The 21,955-nt window shown below is 36.4% G+C and overlaps 1 protein-coding gene across 18 annotated transcripts in view; it reads left to right on the plus strand.

The window, feature by feature from the left end:
* Huwe1 (HECT, UBA and WWE domain containing E3 ubiquitin protein ligase 1) overlaps positions 1-21,955 on the plus strand; it is a 146,166-nt gene that overhangs the window by 30,591 nt on the left and 93,620 nt on the right. For all 18 annotated transcript variants that reach the window (XM_013068752.3, XM_013068758.3, XM_013068760.3 and 15 more), the window contains 5 exons: positions 1,616-1,684; positions 5,300-5,398; positions 6,208-6,414; positions 8,921-9,073; positions 21,572-21,634. In XM_013068752.3, coding sequence (XP_012924206.1) covers positions 1,640-1,684; positions 5,300-5,398; positions 6,208-6,414; positions 8,921-9,073; positions 21,572-21,634 — 567 coding nt within the window. In that variant the 5' untranslated portion in view covers positions 1,616-1,639. The remainder of the gene's footprint in view (positions 1-1,615; positions 1,685-5,299; positions 5,399-6,207; positions 6,415-8,920; positions 9,074-21,571; positions 21,635-21,955) is intronic.

Consider the following 21,955-nt stretch of genomic DNA (forward strand, 5'->3'; position numbering starts at 1 on the left):
GGGAACTGTTTATTGATATCTTTCTTTGAGTTGCTTTTTCACCTGTCAATTAGTTGAGCATATTTTTATGGGTCTATTTCTGGGTTCTGTAGTATGTTCCTTTGATATATCTATCCCTCAGCCAGTACTACACAGTTTTTGGGGGTTTTTTTGGGGGGGGCAAGGGATCAAACTCAGGACCTTGTGCTTGCAAGGCAGGCATGGCACCACTGAGCTAAATTCCCAGCCTTGAATACACAGTATTTTAAAATTGGATAGTGAGAAAGAAGTACTAGAATAGTATTTCCTGGGAGTGGGGAATGGGAAAATGTAGATCAAAGGACATGAAATTTCAGTTAGGAATAAATTCAAGAGACGTTATACAACATGATGAAGAATACAGTGTTCATATGAAAATTGCCAGGAGTGTAGATCTTTTTTTTTGGTACCGGGGATTGAACTGGGATCCTTGCGCTTGCGCAGCAGGCATCAGGCGGCGAAACCACTGAGCTAAATCCCTGGCCAGGAGTGTAGATCTTAAATGTTGTCACCACAAAAATGTCTGTGAGGCAATACATATATATTAATTAGCTCAGTTCATTCTGTGATGTATACATATTTCAGACATCACATTTACATCATAAATGCATATAATTTTTGTCAGTTAAAACTTAAACTTTAAAAGACTTCTACAGGGCTGGGGATTTAGCTCAGTGGTTTTGCCGCCTGCTGCGCAAGCGCAAGGACCCGAGTTCAATCCCCGGTACCAAAAAACATGTTGCATTCATGGATCAAAATATACTGCACCCCATACATTATTCTGTGTCAATTAAAAGCAAAATAAAATGTTGTAGAACTTGTTCTGGATTTTTTTCACCAACCCTTCCTGAATGCTCATTGATTGAATGGATGATATTTCCATAGTAATGAGCATATTGTACTAAGTCTAGTCCAGAAGCTGCCTAAAATTTGTGCTTGCATTTGTTTATCTTTAGCCTACCTGGAAGAGGGATATTAATCTCTGATGATATTTTGCATAGCAAGTGTATTGTGAGAGGCAAAATCTTCTTGGGTCTGTAAAGAGCCTCTACTGCTCTGTACATTTCCTACTTGCTAATGTAAGAAACCTTGATTTCTTTATGTTCTTGATCAGAGCATCTTAAAGGAATTGTCTGCCATCAGTGATTACTTAGAGATTATACTTTGGGTCCAAATGAGCTGTTGCCTGGTTTTTGGGCCTTCTAAATTATGTAGTAAAGTGATTACACTTAGTAAAGATTGTACTTAGTAGAGTGATTATGTTCCGTTTTTCAGGACATTGCTAATAGGAGTCCTATACATCATTTTTGTGTTGCGTTTGTTCTTAAGACAATTTTGTCAATATTTTTATTGACAAAAATGGTAAAGGAGGCACATTGTCTTGCATGACAATGGGATGTAGGCCAGTTTCATCTGAAGAGATTCTTTACCCATCTCTACCTCATAGCTGTGCCTGTGAGTTGGCATAGCATCATGACTCTAATGTTATTACTTTAAATATTTTGCATAGTCTTGATTTTATATTATCTATGTCTAAACTTGTAAAGTTCAAGATTGCACATTAAAATACTCATTTCTTTTGGGATTTTCTTTTCAGATCATAAAGCAGACAATTGAAAACATGAAAGTAGACAGAACTAAACTGAAAAAGACACCTACGGAGGCTGTAAGTATCTAGAAGTTTGCTTGCCTTTGTTTTCTTCATTTTAAAATCAGCTTACTCATACTGATCTTCCAGATGTATCATCATTCATATATACAGTATAATAAACCAGCAGCTTGGGGTGCTGAGAGAATAACATTTGCCTAGCATGCCTGAGGTCCTAGTTCAATACTCAACACTACAAAAAGAAAATGCCAATTCATCTCGAAACAGGTTTCCTTTTGAACTTCTTTTGAATAAAAAAATGAATGACCAAGTGACCAATGGAAAGCGAGCACCTGAGCATTACATTATAGTTGTGGGAGAAATGCCTGTTCACATCCTTTCTCTGCATTTTATTGAGGTAGTGGTGGTGGTGGTTGCTTTTGCTGCTACTGTTGAATTGCAGGAGTTTCTTACATATTTTTTAAATTAACCTCCAGAAGATACTGTAAAAAGTAAAATAATTTAGTCACAATAGAACAAACATTACATGTTTCCTCTTACATAAGGCATCTAAAATAAAAAATGAAAGGTACAGAAGTAGGGGACAGAATGATGGTTACTAGGGAATGAAAAGATCATAGGGGGAAATGTTTAGTGTAAAGTTACAATTGTATAAGCCAAGTTCAAGAGATCTGCAAAACGTAGTAGTGTTAACAATAAATATTGTATTTTATATTTATTGTATACAATAAATATTGTATTGTATATTTAAGGGGTTTTATTACCTGGATTGTGGTGATGGCAACATGCATGTGTGTTGGAAGGCATACAACAAGCTGGAGAAAATATTTGTGACCCAGTTAGTAACTTTAGTAGCTAAGTCAATAGGAGAAATATCCCCAAAATGGGCATAGGACATTTCAGAAAATAGATGTAGTAAACCTCTAGAAAAATTCAATCTTGTAGGTAATCAAAAATGCAAATTTTATTTTGATGTATATTTCCTAGCTACTTCAGATAAAATCCTAGAATTGTAATTTGTAAGTTTTATTTTTAAGGCTTAAATAACTGATTTTCCTTGGCAACATACAGGAATACACAGTTTCCCATACTGTGGTAGTTGCTATTTTTAAGAAATACCTTTTTTATCACTTTACGTACCAGCATTAGTGCAAAGGATGTTTCCCCCTTGATTTGATACCTACTGGAATAAATCATTATATGCCCTGAAAATTGGCATGCAATTATTCAACTGGCAAATGATTTCTTTTAGCATTACCATGAGTGAGGAAAATCACATTTGCTTTGCATTTATCTTTTTTTTTTTGGTACCGGGGATCGAACTCAGGTCCTTGCATTTGCAAGGCAGGAGGTGGAACCACTGATCTAAATCCCCAACTTTGCATTTATATAGCAGGGATAGGATTGTAAAGATGCTCTTATGCTAACTGGATATTTTGAGCAGAAAACACAAGTACCATATTAGATACCTCAAATATATGTGTGCCAGAGAGTCAGAGAAGGATTCTGTGAAAACTCGAGAACCAACCACATCAAGAAACTTTCTAAGGTTCCCAAGTTCTAGGGAATATCAGAATGTCCCTTCAAAGGTGAGAGACAAGTTGCTGCGCCTTGTACTACATGCCATGAAGAAAGAAAAACAATATATTGGTAGCTCTTTAGAATTTGGAGCCAATTTACATCACATTAGGGCATGATGTTTTGACCTATTTATTGGGTGACCTAAAGCATTCAGTGGACACTTGAAGTATTAGTGAAGTTTGGATCAAGAACACACCGCAATAAACTGATCCAAGTTATGATGCCAGCTGCACTAACACTGAGACCTTGTATCTTAGTAGACCCAAGTGCCTGATTTTTAAGTATCAGCCAGAGGTGCTGCCAGGGTCCAAGCCAAAATCGTAGCTAAAATCCCTAGTGTTTTGCACCTACTACCATCTGCCAATACCCACTTTACCAAAAAAAGCTGCTGGCTTGCTATTGGGCCTTGTTAAAGACTCAATGCCTAATTGTAGGACCTACCAAGTTAGTATAGTACCCGAATGTTAAAATAGCTGTTACCTAACCCACAGAGTCATACGATTGTATTTTGCTTAGCTACATTCCATTAGAAATTGAAGCAGTATATTTGAAACTGAGTCCAAGTACATGCAGAAGAAATGAAATGCATGAGCAGGTCGCTCAAAATGCCCATGCTAATCTGTTTTCTTCTGCTTCACTGTCTCTCCTGAAATCTGGACTTCGAGGAAAGAAGGAAAAAGTGCAGGCCTGGTTTTTATGGAAGATTTTTGTGTAAAGAATTTTACATATATTACCACAGAAATTTGAGGTGGATCTTAATGCTTACTTTAGCAAGAGAAAAGGTTGGGACTTGACTTAAATAAAATCATTTATATTTTTTAAAACCTCTACTATTCTCCATATTGTATTTTGTATGTGGAAAATTCATTTTCCCCAGTTTAGATCTCATAGCATTGTTGGATGTATAAATAGCACTTATTTTGAAGAAGAGGATGCTGAGCTTCAGACAGGGAGCTTATTGACAAAGCCTGTGTTCTTTGCAGTAGTATGTTGCCCTTTAGTATTTAAGCTCTTATTATATGAGCTAAATATAGTACTTTATGTATGTGGCAGATATTTGAACTTCAACTCCAAGATAGCTGTTGGGTCTGTATTTCTGTTAAGAAAACAGGCTGAGAGTTTGGACTTGCTCATGGTCAAATAGCTTAGTACATAAACTAAAAACAGCCAAGGTTTGTTTGGTTTTGAATCTAGGCCTGTTCCCAGGACACCATACTGCCTTTATAGACTTATAGAACAAGTATAGTCACTTCTCCCAGCTGCCATCCATTAATAGAATGCCTCTCTGTCCCAACCTGTATCCCATTTCTTTATTCTACTTTTAGAACCTTTAATATAAATATCCAGTCCTCTCCTTACACAGCCAGTGTTCTCATTCATCAGTACAGGAGAGCAGGAATGTATGGAAATGGGAACCCTCTAGTAAGAATCGATCAGTTTGAGAGAATTCAGAAGCTCTTTGCCCTCCTATAATTAGAGAATTTAATGTTGGTGAAAAATATAGCCAATGCTAGTCTACTCCTTCTCCATTAACTGTGAATTTTTCTTTTAAACAGAATCTTTCTATGTAGTTTGGGCTGGCCTAGAATTCATTATGTAGCCCAGGCTGGCCTCGAATTTGCTGCGATCCTCCTGTCTCAGCCTCCTGAGTGCTGGGATTACAGCCAGATGCTGTGTTTCTGAGCTACATCCTCAGCCTCATCCCATGCCTGGCTTTTAACTGAATTTTTTCGGGCCTTTTAGTGTTTGTCTGACTCAACATACCTTTCAGGCATTCTGATTACCTTTCATACCAGGATGCAGATTTCTTAATTTTGTTTTTATGGGTGTTTGGCTTATTTCCTTTACTTTTGTTTTCTGTGTCCTTCTAAGTAGTTTGTCTTCATCTACAGACAAAATACATCGATGGATTGTCTGAAATAAATGTGTTTGCTCATGAGTGTTTTATTTGAATCCCAAATAATCATCTAGCAAATCTCCAGTTTTGTAAAAGTTAAATTACTTTGAGGGCTTAAGGAATACTTTTCCCTTTTTGCTTCTCTCTTTTGAAAACACTTTTTGTGAATATATTTCTTTCTTTGTTTCTCTCAGCCTGCAGATTGCAGAGCCTTAATAGACAAACTCAAAGTTTGTAACGATGAGCAACTCCTCTTGGAACTACAGCAAATCAAAACATGGAACATTGGAAAGGTATGTAAACCCATGTCCCCAAAAGACAGGACTTGCTGTACGAGTACATCATTTCTTAGCCTATGATGTGGAAAAAGAAAACCACATTGGGTTAACCTGACTCAGCAGTTACTTCACAAGAACCATCTGGGATATGTGTATCACAGCTCTGCACGAGTGGCTTTAGCCTGTATGGTTGCCCAGAACATTTTGAGGAAGAAAAATAAAAGGAAAACTTGATAGCTATGGATGAGTAGTGCTTCCACAGGTAATGGTAAATTGTTTGAAATAGTCTGGAATTTTACTTCAAGGTTTTTTTGGTTGGTTTGGTTGGTTTTTTGATTGTGTTTTGTTTTGTTCTTTGAGACAGGATCTCCACTGTGTAGTTCAGTGTGGCCTTGAGCTCTTGGTCATCCTGCCTCCGCCTCCCAGTGCTAGAATTATAGGCGTGCTCCACCACACTCAGCTAGGAATTTTACTTTCAGAATAAAAGAATTTTCTTTAGATAACTAAAAATGAGTTCTTAACATAAAACAGATTGTGGTGGGAATACTGTATTTCTTATCATTATAACTCTCAGAATTCTCCCTCTGAAGACCTAGCTTTAGAGATTTTGTGGTGTCTACTAGTGGTAGCACATTACTGTGATGGGTCTAACAGTGCACTCAGGTTCTTTTAGCTCAAAGTATGATCTTTCTTACATGGAGAAAGGTGGGAAGTGAATTTGGATATCATGTTCAGCAGTCTCTTGTACCGAAGATCAGCTACAAAGCATTTACATGGTGCTCTTAACACTTTCCTAAATCCTTTTTCTCCTCCTCGTTCTTCAGTGCGAGTTATACCACTGGGTAGACCTGTTGGACCGCTTCGATGGCATTCTGGCAGATGCTGGACAAACAGTGGAGAATATGTCATGGATGCTTGTATGTGATAGGCCAGAAAGAGAACAGCTGAAAATGCTTCTCTTGGCTGTGTTGAACTTCACAGCCTTGCTCATTGAGTACAGCTTTTCCCGGCATCTGTACAGTTCCATAGAGGTAAGGGAGGCTCAAGCCTATGTGATCGGTTCTTTTTTTTTGTTGTTACCGGGGATCGAACTCTGGTCTTTGCGCTTGCACAGCAGGCGGCAAAACCACTGAGCTAAATCCCTGGCCCAGTGTGATCTGTTCTTAACTGGAATTGTATACAGCTGCAAACAGATTACTATTTCTCTCTGATGATTGCTGCTTTCTTTTGCATTGTGGAGCTCTAGATTTTTCAGTATCAAAACATGATGATAAAGGCCACACTGGTAGCACACTTGCATAGCATGTGCACACTGCTCTGGGTTCAGTCTCCAGCACTGCTAAATAGAATAAAAAAGATAATGTTAAGATATTTCTTGGTTATAGATACTACCTTCTTAGGGTTGATGGGAAAACTATACTGTCACCTTCACTCTGTCATTTCTAGATTCAAGAAATGAGAAATGTAGCACATGTTTTGAAGTATTGGGGATTTGACAGAATTCATCTTTGTCTCAGGTTATTAGAACAGGCCCACATTACTTTTAAACTGTTAGAAATTGTTTGATTTCCTTTACATGTTAATGTACTGCTTTTTAACCCCTTATCCACTCCCCCACACCCTTCCCCAATACAGAATCTGCCAAAAAAGGTATACACACTTCAGGAAAAGAACAATTTGCATAAATATTTTTAATGCTAAGTTTATTGAGACATCATGAGATTAATACAAGTTACCTTTGGCCTCTATAATTACAAGAGGTGCTCAAAGTGGTGGCCGTTAGCTTTCAGCCATTTATTAGTATGATAAACTGCTGCTTGGGTATCCTTGGTCATTGAGATTGCTGCACATGCATTTTCAGTTTATTCAAGGGTCGGCACTATAGTAGGTTTTCTGCAACGTACAGTATCCTCTAGGGGCCCCCATATGAGTGTAACACCATTCGTTGAAAAAACATTCTTCTGGGCCAAGGGTTTAGCTCAGTGGCACTGCACCTGCCTCGCAAGCGCAAGGTCGTGAGTTCTATTCCCGGTACCAAAAAAAAGAAAAAACATTACTCTATTTTTCTTTTCTTGAAGTGTGTATACATTTTTTGGCAGACTCTATTTATACTGAGTATCTGGGGTGGAAGGAGAGGTAATTCCAGAACTCCCTGAATATAGCAAATATTTTAAGAACTCAAGTTTCTTATATTGAATAGCCTGATACTTTCATATGACCCGTGGACATCTTCCCATATACTTCAGATCATCTCTAAGTTATATCTAGCATAATGTAAATGTAGTGTGAACAATTGTTTAGGGAGGTCTGACCCAAAAAATGTACATATTCAGTAAAGGTACATTTTCCAAAAATATTTTCCATCCATAGTTGATTGAATCAAGAGACACAGGACCCACACGGAGTGCCAGCTGCATCCATAGCATCCATGTCCTTAAAGAGTAAAGTGAACAGCAATCACTGAGTTTTTGAATTTGTTAAAAATCACTGTATGAAGAAATTGCTTTAGCCTAACTTTGGATGTTTTGTCACCATTAATAGGGTATCCTGTTAATTTTTTTATTTTTTTTTTTGGTACTGGCGATTGAACTCGGGACCTTACACTTGCAAGGCAGGCGGTGGAACCACTGAGCTAAATCCCCGGCCCCCCTGTTAATTTTAATTATGCTAATTTTCTGTCACAATCAGATCAAACAAATAGAAATGAAATGACATTGGAAAAAATAGAATAACTAAACCAAAGGCCTAACACACAGATATTTTTGAGAGAGGGATGGATAAACATTCTGTTAAAGAAGAAATAAATATGCAGCTCAGGGAAATCTGTGACTTTCAGGATAATTAGCAAACAAAAATTCCTTGGTTCATTTCTAGCTAAAGCACATACTAATTTTAATTCTAAATGCTTCAATATATTGGTGAACTTTAATTGTATTTAAAAACCAGTAGTCCCTCTCAGATTATGTATTAGAATTTGAAAAAGTCTTATGTACTTGCCCCTGCTGGGCTGGGGATTTAGCTCAGAGGTTCCACCACCTGCCTCGCAAGCGCGAAGACCCGAGTTCGATCCCTGGTACCAAAAAAAATAAAAAAAAAAAAATAAATAATTGTCCCTGCTAATCTTTAGCTTCTGTAGGAAGGGCTCTGTGTTTTGATGTTTATCATAAAGGATATAGAAGTATCATAGAATTTCTTTATCTTTCAGTACTTTCAGTCCAGTTTCAAACATGTTTTAGTCCATTTGCAAATAAATGTATTATACCACATTGTCTCTCTTGTAATCTCTTTCTTTCTTTGGGGACACCTGTGCAATTTTCAATGACTATTTAGAAATTTTACCTTTGTTTCACTTCTGGTCATCTGCCAGATTGTAAGCTCCTTGTGGGCAAGATTGCATGTTCTCAAATACTCATGCTTTGTTCTGTCACTAAACTGCTTGATAGCTTTATGAATGTTGATAAATTCATTACATTGGATTTAAAATTTTCAGGGCCAAATATGCCTAAAATCTTGAACTTTTGCCCTTTTTCCTTAAAGCATTTGACAACTTTATTGGCTTCCTCTGATATGCAAGTGGTGCTGGCAGTCCTTAATCTTCTATATGTATTTAGCAAAAGATCAAACTACATCACACGTCTTGGATCTGACAAGAGAACCCCACTACTAACACGGCTACAACATCTGGCAGAGGTGAGTCTTAAGTGAAGTTTGGAAGAACACAAATTAAAGCATATGGTTCCTTTCAACAGGTATTTCTTGCAGTGTGAGATTGGAGTAGAATCCCTGAGGTAACTTTATTGGTGTGACTAGAACAATTTGGGAAAACTTAGCTAAATTATAAAAATCCTATTCTCAGCTATTAAGTAATTGTGCTCCCAAAGCCAAATCTCCTTTGGTTCAAAACTGGAAACTTCACTTCTGGAAAGAAAGTTCATATTCACAAATTTTGTCTGAGAAGGAAACATGGCCATAAAAAGATCTGGATGGACTTGAGTCTTATTGGCAGCTTTCTCATCTGGGAATTCAGTGCTATATAAACTGAAGAGTTGTTTTTGAATAAGTGGAGGATGATTAGTACTTTAGTGACTGTAATTTAAGTCAAAAACTCTCAGGAAAATTCAGTTCTGCCATGCTATTGAATACTATGCCTAGAGGTTAATTGATAATGCATACTGAAGTTTGTGAGAGCCATTGCTGGAACACTTGCTTAGGAAAAAATATTGTGAAAAATGGCTTTTTAAAAGCTAATTTAACGGTTACCTCACAATTAATATAACTCAAGTTTCAGGCTGTTTAGGTATGCTTATTACTTAAACATCATTTTTGTATGATTAAAATACATGTATTCCAAAATTTCTATGACATACAGGAACTACAGAGAAAATATTCATCACTTACAATTCATTCCAGTGAGGCCTCATTTAATTTATAAACATTTTTCTTCTTGAATTTGCAAGTATATTTAGGTAAACTTGCAACCTGTTTCCTTTTTTCATTTATTTATATTTATTTATTATTTTAGTGGTGCTGCGAATCTAGGGCTTCTTGCATGCTAGGCAAATACTCTTAACATTGGGCTACACCCGTAGCCCTGCTTACCTGTGTGTTATTAACATATTGTAAACATTTCCTCATGTTATTAAAAAAAACTCAAGGCAGTTAAACATTGTATCTCAAAAAAATGATTATTAGGACAGATTCAATGCTTAACAGATACTTAAAAATGATATGATAAAATTCAGAACATTAATAAAATACTAATATAAACTCAGAAATTTAGGAAAAGGAACGTTAAATTCATAAGTTATCTACCGGAAGTCATAATGGGGAAGCTGAAGTCAAACAAAAATGTTAAGTATTATTTCTGTCATAAATTTGTCGAAGTCCTAACCAATAGAACAAGAGAAAAGAAAGAACTGAAGAATGCCTATTATAAAAGAAATATTGTTATTTGTAGGTGATGGGGTTGAGTCTTTGGGGTTTTGGGGGGAGACAATATAGTATCATTAAAACTAATAAAAATTCAGGGAGTTAGCCAAGCAAAAGATAAACATACAGAAATAACTAGCTTCTCAAGAGATTAATAATAACCAACTTGAAAATGATTGATAAAAGGAACCATTGACAGTATGAACAATTGTAATGTCTGAAATTAACCATATTGGGTAAAACTAATTTAAGAGAAAATGATGATGTAGTGGTAGGAAAGGAAATCTTAGACACTAAAGCATGAACCAAAAGGTAAAAGTTTAAATTTTATAATGATTAATTAAGGCTTCTTTTCAACAAAAAACAATATAGCTCAATGCTACATTTTTGGCACTTTTACACTGGAATATAAATTAACGTGCTGCTTCCTTCATTGAGAAAAATTTTCAGTTGTACTAGGTAGTATGTGGTTGAATAATATCCTGGTACAAATTTTATTTTTTCGTGGACCTATAACACTTTCAAATAATTGGTGGAATGATAGTTGGTCTGCAGACAAAATTAAGCACCGCTACAAAGACAAAAGTTAACAAACCCATGACAGTTTTAGAGCTGTTTAGCAATGTTTTGAAACTGATAAAGGACTGTTAATGTTGGATGTCTGAGACACTCCTCCAGATCCCCAAAGATGAACAGAGGAGATGGATAGATAATTCATAAACCAGAAAATTCAGCATATGAGTTGATGCCCAAGCACATTAATGATTGGGAAAATAAAAAATAAAAGATACAGCTTTGTAATCATCATAGTGACAAATTTAGAAAACTATAATGCTAAGTATTGGTAGATATGTGAAGCTATAGGAACTCTTATACTGGTATTCCTGGGTACATATCCCAAAGATGATGTCACATCATTCCATAAATGTGACATGTGTCAGATTATTACATCATTGTGGAAATGAATTAGAGTCAATCTCAGTGTCCATTGTTAGTAGAGTAAGTAATAGTGATACATGCATATTGTGTAATATGTAGCAGGTAGAAGCAGTAAAACAGTAACATCGGTAGCTTTTGAACAGTTCAGAGTGAATAAAATAGTAAAAATAGTAGTTATTGTTTAGTACTATTTCTGAAACTTAAAAATATATACACATGAAACAACCTATTGTTTCAAGAAAATAAAGAGCCCTAGAGAACCAGAAATAAACATTGCTCTTGGCAGGAAAGGGGATCTAAATGATCAATAATGGGGCAGATGGATATATAAATAAGTAAAAGGAAAATGTATAGTTGGCACAGGAATAAACAGATGTATCTTCAGAGTGAAATAATAAATCCCATGTTGGTTATGATCAAAATAGCAGAATAGGCTTTTTAGGAACAAACATGTTTAGACTCTACAGCATTAATATAAATCTTAGAAACATTAGAAGGTCCTGTATAGGTGACTTTAAGCATTTTGGATACAGAAGCCTCTCCTAAGGAAATTTAAATACAGATTCCTTTGGGCGGGGGAATTCTTTTGAGACAGGGTCTTGCTATGTAGTTCAGGCTGGCCTTGAACTCACTGTGTAGCCCAGGCTAGCCTCAACCTCAATCTTGCAATGATCCTCCTGCCTCAGCCTCCAAAGTGCTGGGATTACAGGTGTGCACCACCATGCCCAGCTAGATGCCATTTTAAAAATACTGACAGACTTGTGAAAATTTAAAGCTCATGTGATTAGTTACACAACCAAATAATAATATTCACAGTATATAAATAGCTTCTATAAATCAATAAAAATGGAAGTAACTGTAGAAAAATGTGCAGAAGCATTAATAACAGACAATTCACATAAGAGTATATGATGTATCTTTAAAATTGACTAATAAAAAAAATTTTTTTAAATAAAAAGTATTGACTAATAAACATGAAAAGATACTAGGAATAATTAGAAAATGCACAATGAAATATGACCACAGTTATCCATTAGGTTAACAATAATATCCCTCCACCACCCTTCCCCCATACTCGGGATCAAACTCAGGACCTTGCACTTGGGAGGCAGGCGCAGTACCACTGAGCTAAATCTCCGGTCCTATTAACAATAACCTTGTCTGGGTTGTGAAAAACATGTACAGAGATCTTTAAGCAAAAAATGATAGTTGAACCCTATTTATGAGTTTTTCAAATTCCAAAAATAAAATTATACCATATACAGAGAAAGGGATTTGAATTTAGGGGGAAAGATAGTGAGATTTGTTTTCTGAACTCTATAAATAATATGTAAGTACAATGTATGTACATTTTTTATAATTACATATGACTTGGTAATGGTCATTGCAGATGTATTTCTAGTTACTAAAGTTTGTTTTTTTGTTTTTGTTTTTGTTTTGGTACCGGGGATCGAACTCGGGTCCTTGCGCTTGCACAGCAGGCGGGGAAACCACTGAGCTAAATCTCCGGCCCTCATTTGTACCATATTTTAATTAACCATTACCTGATTTCATACCTAATAAATATAATCCTTTTAATACTGACCTCCATTTTATAGATGAGTAGTACAAGGTTTAAAAAGGTTAAGAGATTTGCTTCCATATGCCCACAGTGAGCAATTGATCAGACTGTGATTTAAAATCTGATTTATTTGTTTACTTGGGCCATATCTTTTTCAAGGGCTGCACCATAGGTGATTTTGAGATTTCAGAACAGATTTTACATTTAAGGATGGTAGACAAAAATGTTCTACACTTAATTTTGTACGTTATATAAAGCTGCATTATCACCTATCAGAATTTACATCTTGTCACCCTAACTTTAGATTTAACTTATTTCATAATTTAATTTAATGTTCTGACTACTTAGAAAGTAAAGATTAAGATGCAGAATGTAGTTTCAAATGTCACACATTGTGTGTGTACGGTGTGAGCTGGTTTTGTTCCTTGGGAGAGGTAATTCAGAATTTATGGAGGTTTTTCTTCCTTGATCCACCATGAAGGATTGTTTTAAATGATTGCTGTTTTTTTCCGTTTTGCATTTTAGAATCCTTTTGCCTTTGACAAGTGTGCCTTTTTTGTTCGAATTGGGCAAACTGAGAATATCTAGACTGAAATTGGTTTCTAATCCTGAAAAATTTGGAATCTTGACAGGCATGGTACATTGCTACTTTTGGTGTAATATGTATTTATGTGCCTGGTGCCTTGTTGTGCTATTACAGAAGTAAGTCTTAAGTGTTTAGTGACAGTAGCTGCCATTACGAATACACCTCATTGAAAGGTAAAAACTATTTCTAAAATGTGTAATTTCTCTAAAAAATATAACTTGTTAATTTGGACTATTTTCCCCTATGTCAGTGATGGCGAACGTATGGCACGGTATGCGTGCCACAGTGGGCACACAGAGCCCTCTCCATTGGCACACAAACCACATTGCCCCAGCAGCCAAGCATCAGATAGTTGTTTTCCGAACTAAAGCTTCAGTATTCAGGTTTAATTGCAGTATTGACACTTGGCAATAAATAAGTGGATTTTGGGTTGCAGATTGCATCCCTGCTCTGTCTTCCTTTTTTTTTTTTTTCCATTAAGCTTATTGGTACATTTTAGGTATATAATATGACATTCATCATTGGGATCTTGTACCTTTACACGATGTATTTTGGTTTTTATTTTTTCCCCATTTTCCTGCCCTCCCTTCAACCCCTCCACCCCTCCCTATTTACAAAGACTTTGTTTCCATTTTTTCATTTTCTCATATTAATTCCATTCCCTTCTTTCTTTTCCCCTACCTCTCCCGCTTCCCCTACTCCTTTAGACCTTTTCTTCCTATTTCACATTATCAATTATACATTTTGATCCTTATTTCCACTTTCAGTTTTTCATACCAGAAAAACTATTCAGTATTTACACTTATGTGTCCTATTTATTTCACTTGAGTATGGCCTCAGTGTGAACCATTTGGCTATAAATGTCTCTAGTTTCTCATTCTTTATGGCTGAGTAGTACTCCATTTTATTAAAAAACCACGTCTTTATCCAGTCTCCAGTTGATGGGCATTTGGGCTGTTTCCAAGTTTTAGCTATTACAAACTGCCGCTATGAACATGGATGCGCATATATCACTGTGGTATGATTCTTTTAATTCTTTTGGGAAGATACCCAGCAGGGGAATAGCTGGGTCAAATGGGACCTCTAGCCCTAGTTCTTTGAGGTATCTCCATACTGATTTCCACAGTGCTGGCACCAGTCTGCACTCCCACCAACAATGGAGAAAGTTTCCTTTCTCCCCACAACCCCGCCAGCATTTGTTATTGGTTGAATTCTTGATAGCAGCCATTCTTTCTTGCCCTGTCTTCCTTTTGATGTATAACTCCAGTTCTTTTAACAGTGATCTTCACAGAAATCTTTCTTATGTCTCTTCATTTTTCCAGCAACTTGGTCTCTTTTGTCATCTCTACTCTGTGCAAACACATGTATTCACTTGTATGTGGGTAAAAACCTGGGTTTACAAATTAGTCTTAACTTCTGTCAGCAAATCAAAGTATCCTCAGTTTCTTTATCTGAAAATTTTAAATTATAGTTTATAGGACTAAATTAAATGAAGTGATAAGTAAAGCTCAAAGTTAATATCAGTCATGTTGGAAATACTTGATGGGAACTGTTATTGATATATTCTTATCAGCACATAAATTGCATGTTATTAAATTTAGACATGTACAAAAGAAAGTTATCATAATTCTGTATCTTATTCTTATCAAAGTGTCATAAATATAACAATCACCAGCATTCATGAATCAAGCTTGTATTGGGATAGTTTTTTAAAGATCCAAATTTATCATAACTGTCTAATTAGAGGTGATTGATTTTTATTAGATCACAAAAGTTAGAGATTGTTGGGTGATGGTAATAGATGGTAATAGAAATAGTCTAAAACATGGGCCGGGGATTTAGCTCAGTGCTTCCACCGCCTGCCTCCCAAGCTCAAGGACCGGAGTTCGATTCCTGGTACCAAAAAAACAAAACAAACAAACAATAAATAGTCTAAATCAGTTGTGATAATAGAAGAAACAAGGAAGATAATTGTGCAGATGTAGTCTTTAAAGCTTTTATTCTGCCTTTCCATCATCTATCTTTGGTTTATTTTACCTGTCTTTTCTATATTGCCTTCAACCTTTGTAAACCCTTATTCTTATAGTTTTCAGCAAATTCTCTATCTCCACTGGAAGTCCTGTGAATAGCCAAGAAGAGATTGGAAATGTAATGGGAGTACTTATTAGGTATTAAACTATTTCATAAAGCTATCATACTAGCTTTATATTGTGTTAATAAGAGTACAATTGAGCAATCAGTAGGCTGCATATATGAATTAGATTTATGGTGAAGATGGCATTTCAGATTGACAGAAGAGTGATAGATTATTTGATTAGTGGTATTGTAACAATTGGCTGAGTGTTTAAGGGACAAGGTAGGCCCTTCCACATCAAATTAAAATTAAAATGTATTAAAGAGTTGAATGTAAGTATTGAAACTATAACTTTGGTTTTATGGTTGTTCAGAGTGGCCAAGGCCTTTTCAGGAACGAGACCATGAAAGAAGAAATTGATTGTTTTACATTATGACTTTTTGCCTTTTGTACGTGACTATTTTAAATACTATGAAATTATGCCCCCTATAGATAGGACTTTTCTTCACATTTCTCATAATATTTGAGTAATTTCTAGTATTTTGTACTATAATGCCATAGTATCTTTAACATATAAGTATTTTGCATAATAACAAGTGCTTTTTATTGAGTTCTTAATGATTATCATACTTTGTACTTAGACATTTTTTGTCTCATTTAATTCTCAGATGCTATAGGCATCATTTTCTCAATTTTACACACCACTTCAATTTTAAGCTAAAGTTCAGAGAACTCCAGTTAACTTATTCCTGATGTTTTGGGAGATGGAACAATATAGCCACATCTTAAACCATTCCCTCCCTGTTCACTGATTCCTTCTAACAGTATGTCTAGGTTTTTAAAGAGAAAATCGGAGTATACATTTTTTTTTACTTGGTCAGTTTAGCTAAAGGTTTGTCTTTTCCTTAGATCATTTCAAAGCACCGATTTTTAGATTAGTTGACTGAATTTTTTCTATTTATTTTTGCTATAATCTTTATACTTTCCGTTTGCTTTAGGTTTTGTTGGCTAGTTTCTAGTTCATTAATATGTATGATTATTGATTTGAGATATTTTAGTTTTTTAAAATGTATTATTTTATTGTATGAGATATTGTGTTTTCATTTCTCAAGTAATTTTCCTTGTGATTTCTTTTTTGACCTATTGGTCATTTACTTACCATGTCCAGTAGACCCTTGACTTAAGAACTCAATCAGTTCCTGAGGGTTGGTTTTAACTCAAGTTGATTTTAAGTCAATACAGCTAAAATCAGGATGTTTACCTGGGTACATGCTATAGATAACAAGAGGCAGATGAATCTTCCATTAACCTAATTAACCCAAGTTGTTTGTCAGGCTGGTCGTAACTTGAGGGTCCACTATATTCGTGAATTTTCCAGATTTCCTTGTGTTATGGATTTCCAGGGGTTTTTTTTATTGTTATTAGCAAAGACACTGTGTGATTTCATTGTTTTAAATCCATTGAAGTTTATTTTATGGCCTAACATGATCTGCCTTGGAAAATGTTCCATCTGTCTTGAAAAAAATGTATTGATCTTTTTTTCAACTTTTTTTTTTTTTTTTTTTTTGGTACCAGGGATCAAACTGGGGGCCTTGCACTTGCAAGGCAGGCGGAACCACTGAGCTAAATCCCTGGCCCTTTTTCAACTTATTTTTATTAGTGCATGTTTGCAGTACATAATGACTGCATTCATTGTGGGGAGTTGGTATATGTACATAAACATATCTTAATTCTTTTTCCTCTCCTCCCGCCCTTAATCTCTTAGTCTGTTTCCCCTTTGCAAAGGATTTACTTCTTTTTCCTGTTATCTTTTTATCTTACTCTTTATTTATATTTTGGATTTCTCATATAAGAGAAACCATGTGATATTTAACAAGTTCACAACAGGGCCATAATTCGTATATCTCACTGCCAGGCTGCTCTGATTTGAATGTGTTAAGTTCCCACCAGTGGTACATATATGACCATCCCATCAGGTGGTACAAGCTGTTATATGGAACAGTCACGTATGTAGCTTTGGTGATTCTTTTTTTTTTTTTTTTTTTTTTTTGGTACATGGAATTGAACTCGGGTCCTTGCACTTGCACAGCAGGCAGTGAAACCACTGAGCTAAATCCCTGGCCCTAGCATTGGTGACTCAATCCGGTGGGAACATGTTTTGGTTGTGTGTCTGATTTATTTCATTTAATGTGGTCTTGAGATGCCATTTTCCTACAGATGACTCAGATTTATCCTTATGGCACAATAGTACTCCGTTACATATAAATACCACATTTTCTCTTTTCATTCATCTGTTGATGGATATATAGGCCACTTCCATTTAATCTGCTGAAAAATAAAAAAGGTGAAACTCTTAGAAGACATAGGCACAGGAAAGAATTTCTAAACAGAACCCCAGTTGCACAAGAAATAGCATCAACAAATGAGATTATATCAAATTAAAAACAGCAAAGGAAACAACAGAGTGAAGAGACCCTACAGAATGAAAAAAAAATTGCAAGCTACTCCTCTGACAGCGGTCTCATACCTAGAATTTTCAAAGAAATCGAAAATAAAAAACCCCTTGTCTTGGTTACTTTCTCTTTGCTGGGATAAAATATCCAACTCCCAAAGTTAAAGGAGGAGAGGTTTATTTTGGCTCATGTTTCATTCCATAGTCTTCTGGCTCCAAGGCAGGGCTACATGGCAGAGGAGAAACATCATAGCATGGCATGGCAGGCAAGAGTCAGCAACAGCAAGCCTCGCTTTTCCTTTTTACTCCATTCAGGCTACAAGCCAATTGCTATGTGTTACTTACACCCAAGGTGGGTCTTCTGTCTTCAGAAAATTCATTCAGCCATGCCCAGAGCCATGCTAATCCAATCAGTGGACTGCTGCAGCTGTCACCCAAGATCCAGTCACTCCCAGATCCCCACCTAGGGGTGCATGAGGCTTTGGGGAACATTTTAGATATAAACCATAACACCCTCCAAATTAATAGACCCAATCAAAAATGAGCAACTGAATAGATACTTCTCAGAGGTACAAATGGCTAGATGTTGATTTTACTGAGTATCCCTTTTACTTGACTGTCTTGCTGCTTTCAAGATTCTCACTTTGGCTTGTGACAGTTTGATTTTAATATACTTTGGTATGGTTATCTAGTTTTTTTCTTGATATTTATTAAGCTTCCTGGACTTGTGAATTCATGTCTTTTTGTCAAACTGGGATGCTTTCAGCCATCATTTCTTTAAGTAATTTTCATGCCCCTTTACTTTCCCTACTCAACTCCTTGGAACTCTCATTATGCATGTGTTAGTACACTTGATGGCATCTCCCTGATCTCTTTAGCTCATTTTTATTTTACCTTTTATCATTTCTCATATTTCTTTTCATTTTTGCACATGATTTCTTCTGGATTTCCTCTTGAACAGTTTTCATTGGTTTCCTTTTTTTTTTCCTGTTGGCCATTATTTTTTTCTTTGCATGCCTGATAATTTTGTTTGTTGCTGAAAACTAGGCATGCTTTAGGTGAATGGTAAAGTGGGGCACCTTTGGAAATCAAAATTCTCACCCTGCCCATGATTTGTTGTCGCTGCATTTTGGAATTGTGAACCACAAATGGTGGGGTTATGTCTCCATTAACCTACCGTAATGTAAAAAAATCATAAGTTCCAAATACTCCTCAGTTTAAATGGGGTTCCTGTCATCACAGAGTCAAAAAGTATCATCATTTGAACCATCAGGGACTGTGTAATTTGATGAGTTGTGGCCCTTCAACTCTGTTACAGTATCTTAGTGGTCAGGTAATGATTTCTATAAAACTCCTAGAACCAAAAAGTCTACAAAAGCCTCTCAGTCTTTGCAGATGAGCTCTGTGGCTATGTTCTGAGCCAGAAGAGTTTAGTTCTGCCTTAGCCTTCACTTCCTTCTGCCTGATCTGCAGAAGTGGGAACCTGGGACCTTCTTAACCTTTTCTAAGAACATGCTGGCCTTGAGCATGCATGTTATCTTTTAGGTTTCCAGGAATATGTGGAAACTTTCAAAGCTTTTGTTTCTCAATACATCTCATGTTCAACCCTTTCTTCCCAAGCTTTCCTGTTCCTCTGTTGTTTGTTGGAACTGTCTTTTGAGTTGCCTTAGGATGGGATCAAGTGCATTTGCCTTTAAATGTTTTCAGTAAGTATCTGCCCACCTGCATCCTCTGAGAAAATTCCAAACTAAGTGAAATAGTGGCAAGCCCTTTGACCTGGTCCTTCATGGGGCCACCAGGCCAGCTAAAACAAACAACCATAATTATTTGAGAGTAAGATTCATTCTGCTCACTTCAAGAATATGGGCTGCTTCGGCCACTGCTGAGCTGGGGAATATGGGATTGGGTCAGGTATGTTAAATATCACAAAACCATTAGTTGAGAGCTGGTCATGGCAGCACATGCCTGTAATCCCAGCACTCAGGTGGCTGAGGCAGGAGGATTATGACGAGTTTGAGGCCAACCTGTACTACATAGCGAGACCTTGTCTAAAAAAAAACCTCAGTTGAGATTCATTCCTATTTGTTTTCCTCTAGCATTTTTCTGGTTGCTGGAAACTAGTTTCTGGAGTTCTGATAAAGTTGATTCTGACATTTTTTTGCCAGTGTATTCACTACTTTTGTGAAGGGGGATAAGCTTTTAAATTCCCGACTCTACCACTTTTACTGACATCACTGGCACTAAATAGTCCATTGTTAACCAACTGGCAGTGGGGGAATATACCAGTCTCCGAGCAGCCTTTCTCACCAGGGTCTCCACTATAGAAGTAAGCTGTTATGCCTGAAAGTATCCATTATGTGTAACAAAATATGACTAGTGTGCTTGAGGGGAGTACTAGTTAGTTTGGAGAATTAATAAAATGTTTTATGCTTCATATATGATACTTGAGTTGAGAAAGGCTGTCAGCAATTTGAGAAAGCTTGTTTCTCAAAGGATAGTCTGTTGATTTGTGTTTGATACATTTATTTTTTAGGTTTAGGAGTAGCATTGTGTAATGGAAACTTTGAATGGCAATTTCAGTGATTTATATAGTGTTCCTCTATTTTAAAGACTATTGAAGGGGTAATGACATGATAACTACATTTTACAAGGAAACATTTAGATGTAGAAAGAGAGCGCCCTCTATGCCTTGGTAGTAGCCCAGATCCAAGGTGATTGGGATGCAAACTGCATTCACGGGAATAAAATGAAGGCATGGATTTAAGTAGCATTTGTGCTTACACCATGTCAGGCGTGAGTTATCTACAGAATTAAGGGGAAAGTGGAAGTAATAATTCATTGATGCTCCTCAAGAGCTAGGAAGACCACCAAAAATTTAAATGTAAAAATATAATAATGCTAAAATGGTTGATATTTCAAAGGCTATTGAAGATGCTGGACAGTTGGTAAACAAGATTATATGGTGGAGCTTTAGATTTGGAAGCCTATTAATTGGACCATTCTTTCCATTACTTCAGGAGCTTGTTGATGAGTTTTTATTCTTTGATAGCAAAGTACAGTAGTACAAGGCCTTCTGCCTTATAAGTTGTCTCACATTGAAAAAAGGAATTGAACAGCATGCGATTCCACCCTGGTGAGAAATGTGAGCAGGCATAGTGTCAGGCATGAATGACCTGTCAGCAAGCATTAATACAGACAGGAACATCTGCACAAAATTGAAATTGATCTTATTGAAGAAACTAAATCAGATATACCACCTTGCCTTTACACTGAGCTGTATCTCCACTTCATTTATTTATTTATTCATTCGTTCATTCAAATTTTGAGACAGGGTCTCACTTAGTTCCGCAGATGGAACTGAAACTTGGCAGTCCTCTTGTCTCAGCCTACCATAGTGCTTGGATTACAGGCATGTGCCACCACCTTCAGGTTGGATGTCCTCTTTTTCTTTTTCTTTTTTTATACTGGGGATCGAACTCGGGTCCTTGCGCTTGCGCAGCAGGCAGCAAAACCGCTGAGCTGAATCCTTGGCTGGATGTCTTCTTAACATTATGCTCCAAGTAGCTACATACTGTTAAGTATTTCATATGCATGAACAACATAAGACCATAAGCACTGTCTTAACACTGTCCTTTTCTTTTTCTAAGAGCTGGGGTGGAAAGGAGAATGGATTTGGACTTGCAGAATGTTGCAGAGACTTACATATGATGGTAAGTAACTCCTTTGGATATGGCTGTCTTTGCCTGAACTGTGGTCTCTTTCTAAGTCTTACTTTATAATGAATATATGGTGTATAAAGCTGTTAATTAACATTACTTTTGAGAAAGCTGATATCAGTTGAAACAGCATACCTTTGGAAGCAGTCTGTCAGCACATGGGCTCTCAATGTGCTGATGATACAGATTCTCAGAGACAATATATGTTCATACCCAGTTCCGGAGTAGGGAGTAACTACTTCCATTGTCAACACTGAGCTAGAACTCTAAGCATTATTTAGGGATGGCTGCCTGAAAGCAGTTCTTCTATTACAC

The sequence above is a fragment of the Heterocephalus glaber genome, unplaced genomic scaffold, assembly GCF_053883595.1.
Source record: "Heterocephalus glaber isolate CG9 unplaced genomic scaffold, H.glaber_assembly_v1.0 deba00001545, whole genome shotgun sequence".
Classification (NCBI taxonomy): Eukaryota; Metazoa; Chordata; class Mammalia; order Rodentia; family Bathyergidae; genus Heterocephalus; species Heterocephalus glaber.